A 14371-nucleotide genomic window follows, 5' to 3' on the forward strand; every position below is an offset into this window, starting at 1 on the left:
CCTGCAATAGAGCAATTAAAAAAAAAAATCTTCCCTTGCGACCCTGCAAGGAGACGCTTGGGGAGTTCCGTGCGCCCGGGCGGACCATGGCTGAGCTTAAAGTTACTCCAGGCATCTGTGCACAGCAGGAGAGTTCGACTGTAGCCGGGGCAGGGGCAGGGGCAGGGTCTAACTGTTCACAGTCACGGCTGGAGATTATTCGCAGTCAACCGCCCCGAAGGAACTGTGGTCTGGAACTACTTTGGAGATTTGAAAAATGAAAAGAAATGGGAACCCAAGTTACCCAGCCCGCCTCCCCCATCTCTTTCTGAGTGTACCCACTTAGCATAGGCAGAAAGGACAACAATCAAATGAAAAAGATTTCCAGGGGTGAACCCCAAAGGTCAGTCTCTGGCTGCGCCGGACAATGGGGGTTGGGCCTCCTCTTCTCCTCCAAAGGGATGAAGGAGTCTTAATGAAGAGGCATTTTCTCCGGCGAAGATTCTAAACCCCAGCGGGTTCCACAAACTCCGGGGAAGCGAAGCTTCTGGCGCTGGGCGGAGGGAGGGGTGTCGCTCTGCGAATCGCTGCTCTGGGACCCGGCCCCAGAGCCGCACCAGCGCCCCTCCGCCCCCGCGCGCGACCCTGCTCGGCCGCCCGCGCCCGCGCCCGCGCCCCCGCCGCGCGCACAGCCCGGCCGGCGCGCGCACCCGGCTCACAGGCGCCGCCGCGCTCCGAGCGCTCAGACCGCGGCCGCCGCCGGCCCGCGAGACCGAGTCCTGCACGCCCGACAGGCGCCTCGGCTAGCGACTCCCCGGCCCGCGAGCACCGCGCGTCCTCCCCTCGGTTATTTCTCTCCTTCTCTCTCTTACACACGCACAGACACACGCGCGCGCGCTCACACGCACAACCTCGCGCCAGTCCATCCTCTGGAGGAGAAAACATTTCCTTGGCGCCCCCTCCCTCTCCATTCAGACCCGCCGAGGAGCCGCGCGGCGGGAACCCCCAGATCGTCTGGAAATGCTAATCCTAAAGCGCTTCCTCGCCTGTATTCAGCTCCTCTGTGTTTGCCGCCTGGGTGAGTGAGAACGTTCACATTTCCCCTCCGGGATCGTCTGGGACACGGGTCGGGGGCTTTCAGAGCCTTCGATACTTGCTGCCGCGCCGCCATCTAGCAGGGAGGACAGAGGGACGGCGGACCGGGGCGCCCACCGCGGTGGTCGCGGCGGCTCGGCGGGTGTTAGCGGCGCGGGAGGATGCGCCCCTTCCCACCTTGCACCTCCGCCGCGGTCCATCTGCGGGCAGGGATGGTGCTCCCGCCGCCGAGAGAAGGGGCTTGCCCATCGCGCTTCCTGTCCTCGCAGCTCGTCTCTCTCCTCTTTGCAAAGTGTAGAAAGAGCCTCTTCGGTACACATTTTAAAAAAGCCGTGCTATGGGGCTACGTACTGTATGGCATTCTTGCTGTTAAGTTCACGCTATGGATATTTGGGGCTTGAATGAGAAATACACGTGTCTGTTGCGAATTAAACACAAGCACGCACACACACACATCCGAAAGGTAGTAACAGGAGCAGGCACCAACCTGACTTTTCGGTGTTTTTCTGTACTTTTAGTCACATTCAAGTCTGGGCATTACTTTAAAAAAAAAAAAAAAGTTTTAATCAAAATTTCCATCAACATTCTGCCACTGCTGCCAAAGTCAGAGGAAGGGTGCAGGTTGATATAAGTATTGGGATTCATCTTTGACCCACCACCTTCCAGGTTACACCTTTAATATTGAAACTGCTTTCTGAAAAAGCCAGGTAGAATATCTACCTGGGATGCAGATCCAAGTGTTCCTAGCATTTTCTGGAAGAATTGTAAAACTAGATCTTTGTATTCTACTAATGATATGTCTTTTTGCCTTCGTGAAGATGTTCTGTTATGATGGAATATAATAGATTTGGAGGCACTAACCTGAAAGGTAGGCAATGTATCTCTGTTTGTGAGTACCCGTACTTGACTTTTTTTTCAGTTAAGAGGATCCTAATTTGTTTTCTAGATTGCTCATAATAAAATAGATATTAACCTACATTTTTCATCCAATAGATGGTGCTGCTCTTGGCACGGTAATCCTTACAAAAAGAAATAATTTCCATGTTCTAACTAATGGGAATTGCTTTGTAAATATGGTGATAGTTGCCAATAGCATGCCAGATACATGGACATAATTTAAATTCTAAAAGCTTTAGTAAAGTGCTCAGGGATGATGTGATGCACATGATTGACATTTCAAGACTTGCAGGGAATCTGGTCCTGGTTTTCTCTAAAACCATACAATTGATTCTGGTGAGGGTAAGACATTTTTTGAAAGTGCTGCGGTCATCGAATACACACCTGTTGAATTTATGTTTCTGTTATAGATCTGTGTTAACAATAAAGCCAGACCCTCTTGCTACTTAAAATCTCACTGTAACGTAAAAATAAACCAGAGAATATTTATTTGTATGCACCTAAACTGCATGCCCTGAGTATATTGTGAAGTTTTAAAATTGAGATATAATTTGCATGGCATAATTCATCTTTTTAAACTGTTGAGTTCAATGGGTATTAGTATATTCACAAAGTTGTGCAGCCTTCCTCATCTACTTATAGAACATTGTCATCAGCCCCTAAAGAAACTTCCATGAACGGTCATTCCTCATTCTCTCTGACCCTAGCCCTGGCAATCACTAATCCTTTCTTTTTCTATGGATGTGTCTATTCTGAGCATTTATATAAATAGGACCATATGATATGTGGCCTCTGGTGTCTGGCTTCATTCACATAGCATAGTGTTTTCAAGATTCATTCATATTGTAGCATGTATCAGTACTTCATTCCCTTTTGTGGCTGGATCCCATTCCATTTCAATATACCATGTTTTGCAAAGGCTTTTCTCAGTAAAGCATTATTAGCAGTCTGTTGCTTGGTGTTTATAGATTTCAGCTTATTGTACATTTTCTTTAATGTTTTGATGATATAAAATTTAACTGGAAAGAATTAAATGAATTATTTAAGAACATCACAAGTTTATGTGATGATATTGAATGTAAGCTTGCATTAGAACTCAGAATGAGTTTTTTGAGAGTGGCAGGTAAATACTTTGATATCCCTTCCCAGTTGAACAAAGTTGGCCTTTTACATTGTTGCTTACATGGCCTTGGGCCATGGCTACCTCAGATGGAATGAATATTTGATCTCAGGATAGCACATTTTGAAAAACGGAAGCACATTATCTACAAATGATAAGTTTGGTCTCCACTTCAATTATTTTCCTCCCAGCATCCACTAGCGTATTTGTGGATGTGTTTACTACCCATCTTCCGGTCTTTGGAGCCAATGAGAAGACCGGCACATGTGATATATGCTCAGGAAAGGTCCAGCCACTGAGACTTGCTGTGCAGGTTGATGGCTGCCATCCTTACCATTATCCAGAGCAAGATGTAGAATTCATAAGGTGTTCATTGTTAGCAATTTAGAGTGTCATAATGACCTTATCACTTTTTGTCTCCAAAATATCCTGATATTTTGAATTGGACATAGGGACCAATTGCTTATTTTAAATAACTCTCCAAACAGAAAAATCTTCATCAAATTATTTGGAGTAAAATGAATTCTTTCTTTCAAAATTACTGCTAGAGATCATTTTAGTTCAGATGGTAAAGAATCTGCCTGCAATGTAGGAGACCCAGGTTCGACCCCTGGGTCGAAAAGATCCCCTGGAGAAGAGAATGGCTACCGACTCCAGTATTCTTGCCTGGAGAATCCTATGGACAGAGGAGCCTGGTGGGCTACAGTCAGTCCATGGGATCGCAAAGAGTTGGACACTACTAAGCAACAATTTGACTTTTCATAGGTTTTCGGGGGAGGGGGAGAGGGAGTGAGTGGAGGGGGGAGTTAAAACTATCTGTGAGTTCATCTATTTGGATAATCATATCAAGATTGGCCTGAGGCCTCAAATGTTTTTGCCAAAATTAGTTAGATCACAGTTCTTAAACTTTAGGGACATCGGAGTCACCAGGAGAGCTTGTTAGACACACATTGTGGGGGCCCACCCCGAAGAGTTTCTGATTCAGTAGGTCTGGGGTGGGGCCGAGTAACTCAGTGTCTAACAAATCCCCGTGATATACAGATGCTACCGGTCCAGGTCCACACTTTGACAACTACCGAGCTAGTTTGACATTTAAATGTCCATAAAGTTTCCAGACTATTAACAGTTTTTTACTGTGGACTTGATTTCTGATACCTGACAATATTATTTTAAAAAAATCACATGAGGAACACAATATGTATTGTTATTCAACTGAAGATGATTCTTTATCCAAGAGGCAGAAAATAAAGATGACTCCCAGTTAATTCCCTGAGTGAATTTGGACCTTCTCTAAAATAATTCAGAGGTTTTCTATGAGGTGGAGAACTAATGTAATGATTGTACAACTCTATTATTTAATTGTGACCCACCGAACAGGTAATGGGAAAATCTACAGTGGCTTCCTGTAAGGAGGCTTAACTATGAGTCATGGAGGAGAAGTAGGTATGTGAAGAGCTTTTTAAGGAGGAATAGTTTCTTTCAATTAATGAGAATTCAGACTCTTTGAATTAGATGACTTATAGCCATGCAAGGTACACTGAACTAAAATGTTTAAATAGTACTGTTAAATTTGAATCAAATTCTGAACTTTTAAGTCATGTATTACTGCTTTAAGGGCCACATTAACTACAAATTTTACCCAGTTCCTCTGCAAGAATTAATTGCTTAACTTATCTTGAGTGTGGAATCAGTACAATCCAGTATGTTGTGGCTCTCAGCTTGGTCTATTTATCTTCGGAAGACAAATTGTAACCAGGGACAGAAAATATTCATGCCTTTCCTCTCCCAATAATAACTAGTCTCCATTCAAAAAATTAATTACTTTTGATTTGCAAAGTAGCAATTTTCTTTATTTCATCTCTCTCTCCTTTTTATGTAGACTATAGCTGCTTCCACTCAGGGAAGTTTGCCAGGATAAATCATTTCATTGATGAATTCACATGTTCACATGTCTGCACTAGACATTTAGGAACTTGCTGATAATTTTATGTTGTGGGAATTTTGCTTCCGGCAAAAATTCAGGTTTTTCTGGAAGCATGAACTGCATTTCCTCATTCTGCTGACTCTGAGGAGATCTGAGTTTTGTCTCACCTGGTAGCGTTACTTGACCGCTGACTTGCCAACTGTTCAGACTGTTGTATGGAAATGAACCTCCCTCATTCAGGACCAGAGGACCTCAGAAGAAGAGTTTGATTGAGAAGATGAGCTTGTGTTTTAGTTCTGTTTACCATGTACTCAGAGCTTGCCAGGTGCAGACCCAGTACTGAACAAGTTATGTATATTTGCTCATTTCATTCTTCCCCAAACTTTTTCAGATAGGTGTTTCATTTTACACATCTTTCAACTGAGGAAACTGAAGCACAGATAAGTCAGATGACTCACCAGATGTCACACAGCCTGTCTCAGTCTGTGTTCTGACTCTCAAGTGTGAGCCTTCTTTCATTCCTGGGAGATCAGTTTGCTGTTTGGAATTTACTAATTAACTTCATATAAGAGGTGATGCTCCATTTCATGTTCCCATTTGCTTTCTTGCAGATCTCCATTCATGACTTTTTCCATGTGCTCCCATATTACTTTCTCTCTCTCTCTCTTTTTAAAAGAAGGCATAATTTATCATTTCTAATGTACCATTGGAAAGTTTTGACAAATGGATGTAGTCAGCTAACAACCACCATGATCCAAATATGGAAATTCCCATCCATACTGTTTTATTTATTTTAATATTATTTATTTTTGCTTGCATTGGGTCTTAGTTGCAGCAAGTGGGCTTCTCCCTAGTTGCAGTCGCTTAGTTGCCCTGCAGCATGTCGTATCTTAGTTCCCTAACTAGGGGTTGAACCCGCGTTCCTTGCATTGGACAGTGGATTCTTAATCACTGGACCACCAGGGGACTCCCCACACTATTTTAACTACTCCTCCATTGCAAGTTTCCTAAGTGCCCGGCATCTGGTGGGCACTGATAAATACACAGCACATCAGCGTCCAGAGTCCTAACACTCATTACCTTCAGTCCAGCTGATCTGAATCAGCCCCCACTTTGAACACCTCCTTTAAGTCTCTTTGAAGATATTTTCTTCTTTTAGAACTAGTTTAGAGTAAGTCTTCCCCAAATCTCTTAATGTGTTAAATATCTTAACTTTAAAATATTTTAAAATGTTTCCCACTTCATGAAGTGAGAATGGTAAAAGTCAGAACCAATTTTAACGAGACATAGCTACTTCCGATTGTGCTTTTAACTTTTAATGTCTTGTTGGGAGTAATTCCTGGCAGCAGCCGCGGGTTTCAAAAGGAAATCAGTTTTTATTTGAGTTTGTAGTTCTTTGGAGGCATGTATAATGTCCATATAGGCATTAAGGGAAAAATTATTTGATCATATGGCACAGTCCTAAAGCACTTTATGTGCTGTGCAGTGCCATGGCCACTAGGCATATGTGGCTGTTTAATTTGAAATTTATTGGAAAGTCCCTCATTCATGCCAGCCCCATTTCAAGTGCTTAATCAGCATATGTAACTAGTGGCTGTTGCATGGGGCAATGCACACAGAGAATATTTCTATCGCTTCAGAAAGTCTATTAATCAGTGCTTCTTTAGAATCAAAAGTTGATAAAGCATTGATTGATAGTACTGATGAAAAGTCAACTCAGCTAAAAAGACTCCTAGAGTCATTAAAATTATTTGAAATGTAGATATGTTGGTTATTTTTGGCCTGTGTTGTGTCAGCCATACAAAAATCAGAGACATTCTGGTGGCCGGAAATAGAGCAGCCATAGATGAAGAAAGTTAAAGGGCCACTTTGTGGCCTTTATGGACTGGGGTGACTGGGAGAGAAAGAGATGAGCTGATGGCCCAGGAGTGAGAGTTCTCACAACTCCTTTTCTAAATTTGTTCTGGCATTCACTGTGTTGCTTTGCATGTCTCTGCCTGTCTCCCCTAGACAAGCTAGACAAGCTTCTTGAGAGCAAAGACTGTATTTCATTCACCCTTTGATTTAGCTTTCTTGGACTTAGCACCTGTAATAGGTGCTTAATGAATCTTTAATGTATAAGGTCATAGAGAGACAGTACTGTGAGGCTTCTTAGTAGTAGCTTTTTGCTGTTGAGATCAGCCAGTTTCCTCTGGCATATCGTTCTTTTTGACTCTGATCTCAGTTTGAAGTTAGGTCAGCCTTGATCTTTAGTCATCCATCTTTAACGCCACTCCTGGCACCAGACCTTCCCTATCTTTGATTCTCCCAGAAATGCACCTAAGGATCACCTGGATCCTGACGCTGTCTGTGAATGAGAAATATAGCCCCCATGATAGATGCTGCAGGTGTAGTGGCAGAAACAATTTTGAGTGAGCATTTAACTCTAGGTGAGTTGGCAGCAATGAAGCTTGGATATGTCCTGGGGGCAGGGCATCGAGCCTGTGTGTGTGTGTGTGTGTGTGTGTGTGTGTGTGTGTGCGCATGCTTACCTGTTAGGGAGACAGGGCAATGGGGGTGAGGGATGGTCAGTAATCAATAATGAAAAATGCAGTATCTTGATCCCATGAAGACAGTATTCTTAATCAATCAGAAACCATCATGTTGGATGAAGTCCTCTCTGGTCAAGCTGGCCCTAAGAGGTAGTGGCCCAAGGCAGTTCTGGAATGCAGATCAGTGACAGGAAGTGCAGTTACCTTGTGTAGATATTCGTGCTTTAGCAATCTGTCTGTTTTGCTCTTAATCCCAGAGGTGATGTAACTGCACCTAATTCAGCCCTGCACAGAGCAGATATTCCACGAATATTTGAATTTGGTTGAATTCAAATGGAACAGGGCATGGGATGAGTTAGAAATTTTCACAAGAGTCAAAAACAGAAAAAGAGATTTGCTCTTTGATTAGGATCTTTGCTGTATTTTCTTCTCACTCACATTTTTTTTTATTGGCTTCTATTTCTTTTATACCCTATTTCCTTAGAGCAAGAATTTAAGGTGAAAAGAAATTCAATATTGCTCAGCACTGTGATGAAGAGTTTGATAGGAAGAAAACTGATACTATTTGATACCCTTATTTAAAAATATTTTTGATGTGTTAATATAATTTGGGGAATTTGGTAGTTAACATAATTTTTAAATTATGTATTAACATTTCTTTCTGCGTAAAAATTCTAATATGTTGACATGGGAAGAGTGTCTTTTTGTTTGTTTGTTTCTGATACTTCCACACAGATATTAGAGTAAATGTGATTAATCAGAGTCCTGGTTAATGTGAACTTACTGGTTTCATTCAATAAGCAAGTATTAATTTATGTACATATTGACAAAAGTAAACTTTTTACAAGTTTCCTTGGAAATATAGTCTTTATACATATTTGAAAAAAAATGATTTATTAATTAATAAGAAAGAAGGATTTTCTGTTAAAATATTCATAAACGGTGTCCACTGGTACTTTTCCATTCTTGGAGAATCGTTCTAGCCTTCTTTTTCTCTGCCTTCCCCACTTAAGTTCACAGTTTTTCTGTTCTTTCACCATCACTGACCAAACTGCTTGGTTTTTGATGCCGAGAGCTCTAACGTATTTATTTAAAGATGGGTCTTCATACTAGACCTTTTGTTTAAGCTGATTAACTTAGTACCTTGAGTAGGAATAAAAGAAAATGTTGCTGCTTAGAATGCCCTCTTTTTGCAGAGATTCTGGTCACCACCAGAGTCCCAGTTATGTTATGTGTTTGGAATAATAAAATGCTGGCCAGATATAAGGAACTTTCTGGATGATCTCCTGGTTTTCAGTCACCTGGTCATTTCTGTAGTGGCGTTTTTGCCCTTGCATTCTGACACTACATCTTCTTGAATAGGATTCCGAAGTGTGGCAGCCCACCTAGCACACAGAATTGTGCAGACTCTTGGTCTGCCCACTGGAGTGCCCTGCACACGTGATCTCCTCATCACGTTTGTTTTGGTGTGATCGAAGGCTGATAACCATTGGTCTAGGTCAGTGGTTCTCAGTCATGGCTGCACTTTGAAATTATCTGGTGTTAATGGGTCGAATGTTTATTTTCCCCCAACATTCTTCTTATGTTGAAAGCCTAACCCCTCAGTGTGATGGTATTTGGAGTGGGGACCTTGGAGAGATCATTTGTTTTAGATGACATCATGAAAGTGGAATCCCCTTGATGAGATTAATGCCCTCATAAGAAGAGAGAGACCAGAGCTCCTTCTTTCTACTTTGTGAGAACACGGAGAGAAGGCAGCTGTCTGTAAGCCATGAAAAGCACTTTCTCCAGGAACCAAATCCACTAGCCCCTGGCTCTTGGATTGCTCAGTCTCCAAACTGTGGGAAATAAATGTTTAAACCATCCAGTCAGTGGTATTTTTATAGCAGCCTGAGCTGACTGTATATCAGGGGAACTTTGAAAACATACTGATGTCTGGGCCCTACCCTGGATCAAGTACATGTGTGAGTGTGGCCCCAGACATGAGTATTTTAAACTCCCCAGGTAGATTACAGAGTCCGGCTGGTGTTTAAAATGACAGATCTGCATCAACCTTGTCATACTACTAAATTTTAGTTCATTTTTCTTAAGGTAGATATGTTAGCAAGTTTCATGCCATCCTAAAACAAAGCTAGTGCCACAGGACAAAGGCCCTGGAAAACTTCCCATCCCTCCCCCTTTTTCTTAAGGCGGTTTCAGTTTCAGAGTAACCCTAGGAGGAGGAATATGGACTATAGTGGTTGACCTCATAGTCTTTGAAGTCCAGAGGAACTTCAGGAGGCCAGACAGTCTTGGAGTTGGTCCAAAGATTCAAGTCTACAGCAGATGGGAGGGTTACTGAACCACTTGGAGATGGGAGACTCAGGTGCATTTATCAGGACATGGACACATAATATTGTTTGTTTTGTCAATAATACGTATTCTTACTGTTTAATTGAGTTGTTTATTTTCTTTCTCCATGCATAATTTATTAGAGTCAGAGTTATTGTTTTCTCTTATCTAGTAGATACAAGATCTAGCTGTATCTTTTTGTTTCAGCAGTTTATTTTGTGGGTGTGTTTTTTATATTACATCTTCATTATTTGCCAGGTCTAGGCTGTTTGTTTTTACCATATTTGAAAAGCACTAATAACCCCATTTTAAAGTTAACCAAGGACATTTTTAGATGGTCCAAATAACTGTTTTAATATTCTTAATTAAATGACTAAATGGTGAGAATACAAGCACATATCATTCATTGAATCTTTATTGAGCATGGTGTTTGTGATAAATATTCTCCTAGAGAAAATATTCCTCTAGTGTCTGTTAAGGTCCATACATAAGTAGTTCTCATACTTGGCAGAGTTTGTAGAATATGAAAGTGTGAGTTGTGTTGGAGTGTAGCCTAAACTCACCTCTGGGAACATTTCTAAGAGGAGATGGGGTTGGATGGAGATCCTGAAGTGTGCAAGGATAGGTCTTCAAGGGTCACTGTTTGGGAGGGTATTAGTGGTAAAAAGGATGCATGCACAGAAGCATGGAATGAAAATGATAATGTGGTATTTTAGAGGGAGGAAAAAATTGGGAAGGGTGTGTATTAGTGGAATAGTTTCAAATGGTAGGTAGGATTTTGGAATTTATCCCGTATATGAGGGGGAGCTATTGAGGCATTTTGAGCAGTGGAATGACTCGAGTAGATCTCTTTTCTTTAGAGAGATGACTTCAGTATATCAGTGTAGGGTAGATTGATGCAGAGTGAGACTGGGAATCAGGAAGCTCAGGTAAAAGACTGTTACCCTGTGTAATAGTGGAAACTTGATAGATCATTTGGAGGTATAATAATACCTTCATCTTTATATGGTAATTTAATGTTTAAAAGTATTTCAAATGCATTGCCTCCTATGATATGTGTCATTGGTATGGTGGCTTGGACTTGATGTCATTCGTACTTACTCTGGAGAGCAAGTCCTTGGTAGTCCTCGGTGGAATGTCCTTCCTGGAAAGGTGAAGATAGATATAGGTAGGACCATTTAAAGTCAGAGAAATATTAGGGAAGGAAAAATGGAGGCAGCAATACATATAGTTCTACAGAGTTTGATAATTAGAAGAAAGAGACATAGAGGAAGATAGTGTGAAGACTGCTTATTTATTGACTAGTATAACAACAAATTTGTTACCTCAAGACGGAGGAATTGATGGTAAACATTTCCTCAGAACTGATTAACTCAGTGCCTTGAGAAGTAATAAGAAGAAATAGTGCTGCTAAAAATGATCTATATTTATTGATTTTAGTCGCAACTCTTAAAGAAGCTTTTGTTTTGTAAGGATAGGAGGAATTTGAGTATATTCATAGTGTCAGGTTAACTTTAGTGTCTTATCAAAACTCTCTACTTCATTCACCTTTAAAATCCTTCTGTTTGTCCTTTTCAAAATGAGCACAGGTACATTGTGACATTTCACTCAGCTGTCTACCAGTAAGAAGGCTTTTTAATATCCATGATTTCAGATTACTTGAAGGCTATCATATTCTTATCACATAAGCTAATACCTTTGTATATTGCTGGCAGCTTGTTGTTTTACATAAAAACAGTGCAGTGGAAAAATGATCCAGAAAATAGTCTTCCTAGAATTTGTTTTAAAGTTGATTTTAGCAGTTTTTTTCTTTCAAATCATGAAAGATGCAATAGGATTTTATCTATTACATATCTCTTAAGATGTATTAAGAATGCATGAAGTGGTAAATTAATGAATCATTACATTTCAGAAAAGGATAAAATGGCAGCTATCAAGGATAGAAAAGTAAGCATATTTTCCTTGTGTAATGAAAAAATACAGCTACATTATGTTGTATGAGTTGAATGCAAGGCTTTTGTATTTAAGAAGTATGGCTAAATGAAATCATGAGTAATATTTGGGTATGGTCAAGTTTCCTTGGCTTTCAGAGTGGGGAAATGACATTTAGCATATATATTTATATAATACTTTAGTATATATTAATATATTTATAAGTATATATGCATATATCATGTATTGTGTGTGTGCATGCTCAGTTGCTCAGTCATTCCTGACTCTTTGTGACTGCATGGACTAGCCTGCCAGGCTCCTCTGTCCATGGAATTTTCCAGGCAAGAATACTGGAGTGAGTCGCCACTTCCTACTCCAGGGGATCTTCCCTACCCAGGGGTCAAACCCAGGTCTCTTGTGTCTCTTGTGTCTTTTGTGTCTCTTGTGTCTCTGGCATTGGCAGGTCGCTTCTTTGCCACTGCACCACCTGGGAAGTCATATATTCTGTAGATATGCATATATTCATGATAAATAAATACGGATATATACCACACCCACACACCCCCCCCCCCACACACACACACAACACATATGCATGTTTTCTTGCTTCTCAAAACTGATACTGACTTATTAAGCATTCAAAGATTACATCTTTGGGAAAAATCATAAAGCATAATGAATTATCCAGGATATTTTAAGCCTGACTTTTCCTTCCTCTTGTGTAAAGAAAGGAGAGGAAGAAGGTCTGTCTTTTCCTGTGACCTGAATACAGTGCTGTTCTCCAAAGGGGTTGAGTCCGGTTGTGATCAGTGGGACTCATTTCACCAACCTCACTGAACAACCGCTGTGTGCTTATCGCTGTGCTTGACTTCAGTAGTTTTTCTCTTTGAGGAACTAATCTGATTACAGATATGAAGTGTAACCTAGTGGGAATATATTAGAATAGAGAATAATGAAATACATGTTAGGTTGTATGAATCAGATTTTAAGTCTGTGTAAGTGATTTAAAAATACAAAATAAAGATGTGAATTCATTTTTAAAAAAAGTCTCTGTGAGCGTATGAGCAGCAGTTCCTCTTTTGAACATGAAGCATTTACTGTTTCATTCAGTAATTTTAAGCTTTTTTTGTGTCCCCTTCAATATTCTACCCTACCACATTCGAAATAAGTAGCAAAATACATAGGCAAAATGTGCAGGTTAAAACACTCTTCTTGTGTGTTCCCTTCAACATTACTTACTACTAAGAAAATGTCACATAATTTACATAGTTAAGTCTGTCCCGACTTGAGGTTAACTTTTTGGTGGTGGCAGCTGCTATTCTGTGACAAAGGTAAACACTTGGTGCTACAACTCAAAGAATGAATTGATATGCATATGATTCTTAGTTAAAAGTCTATCAGAATGGGACAAGAATTTTGGACATAGATGACGATGCTGCCTGTTAAATGGATTCCTGGAAAGAAGCACAAAGAATGAAATCATTTTTCATTAGCCGGTATGGCTAGTGCATGTTGTCCTGAAATCCTTTATGAAACAGTACAACCTGGGCATCATCCATCCTGCAAGAGAATATCCCATAATGCTTCTCTCTTGCCTGTGATTCCAACTTATTTTCATCTTAACTTTTCATTACATTTTAGTCATTTAGTATTCTTGGCAGAAGAGACCAAGAACACACAAGATGCTTCTTTGTTCCTCAATAGTTTATTCAGAATTTTACTCCAGCCCCCTCCACCCCCCTCCAAAATGACTGAACATCCATGTGAAAGTATTCCGGTTCTATACTTCGTGGGAAATTTTCAAGGTGGCTATTTTCTTCTCTTCTCCCCCTTTCCTTCCCCCTCTCCTCCACATTTTAAAGTTAGAATTTTACAGCATCTATTTGAAAAAATAAAACAACTGTTAGTCTTTACAAACATGATGAGAGATTGTTATATTCAATGCTATGGCTTTCAAACAAGTGAAGATAAGAAAATGTTTAGCCAAATAATCTCTCTGCTAATGATAATGGCATATAAACCCTTTTACTGGGAGGCAGGTTGGGTCTTTTCTGAATACTGGCAGAGAATGTGTACTTCCACATAGTGAGTTTTCCCTTTTCAATACATGGGGAGTGCTGACTTTTTAAACATGAGGCTTTGAGACTGTCATACACAGTCTGCTGGAGATTTGTTTGGGTGATTGCATTGCTGGAGAAAACTCACTGAAAGTAGGTCATCAAGAAAAGATTGATATAGACTTTTTGTGTGAAAGTAATTATGCTTGTTTATTGCATTCTGCTACATTCTAGTATGCCAGACTATGCAGTGCCAGTGAGAAAATATGTTCTCATCATCCCACTTAGGATTTGTAGTCTGCCGTTTAAGTTGCCGCTGATTGAACCCAAGATTCTTTACCATACTCAGTAACAAAGAATGAAAAGTTTTTGCATATTGCCTTTGTTCTTGCAGCACCACCTATAAATTCCAGACACATATATTGGTTGATCAAAACATATCTGGAAAGTTCCAGCATATTAAATCTCTCTCTCTCAGGCATGCATGCTTACACACACATAAATG

The 14371-nt window shown here is 40.5% G+C and overlaps 1 protein-coding gene across 3 annotated transcripts in view; it reads left to right on the top strand.

Annotated features, from left to right (window-relative positions):
- The first annotated feature begins 745 nt into the window (after positions 1–745).
- PTPRZ1 (protein tyrosine phosphatase receptor type Z1) overlaps positions 746–14371 on the top strand; it is a 192537-nt gene continuing 178911 nt past the window's right edge. For all 3 annotated transcript variants that reach the window (XM_061166387.1, XM_061166388.1, XM_061166389.1), the window contains exon 1: positions 746–1057. In XM_061166387.1, the coding sequence (XP_061022370.1) occupies positions 1000–1057 (58 nt within the window). In that variant the 5' untranslated portion in view covers positions 746–999. The remainder of the gene's footprint in view (positions 1058–14371) is intronic.

This window comes from Dama dama, chromosome 18 (assembly GCF_033118175.1).
Source record: "Dama dama isolate Ldn47 chromosome 18, ASM3311817v1, whole genome shotgun sequence".
NCBI classification, from domain to species: domain Eukaryota; kingdom Metazoa; phylum Chordata; class Mammalia; order Artiodactyla; family Cervidae; genus Dama; species Dama dama.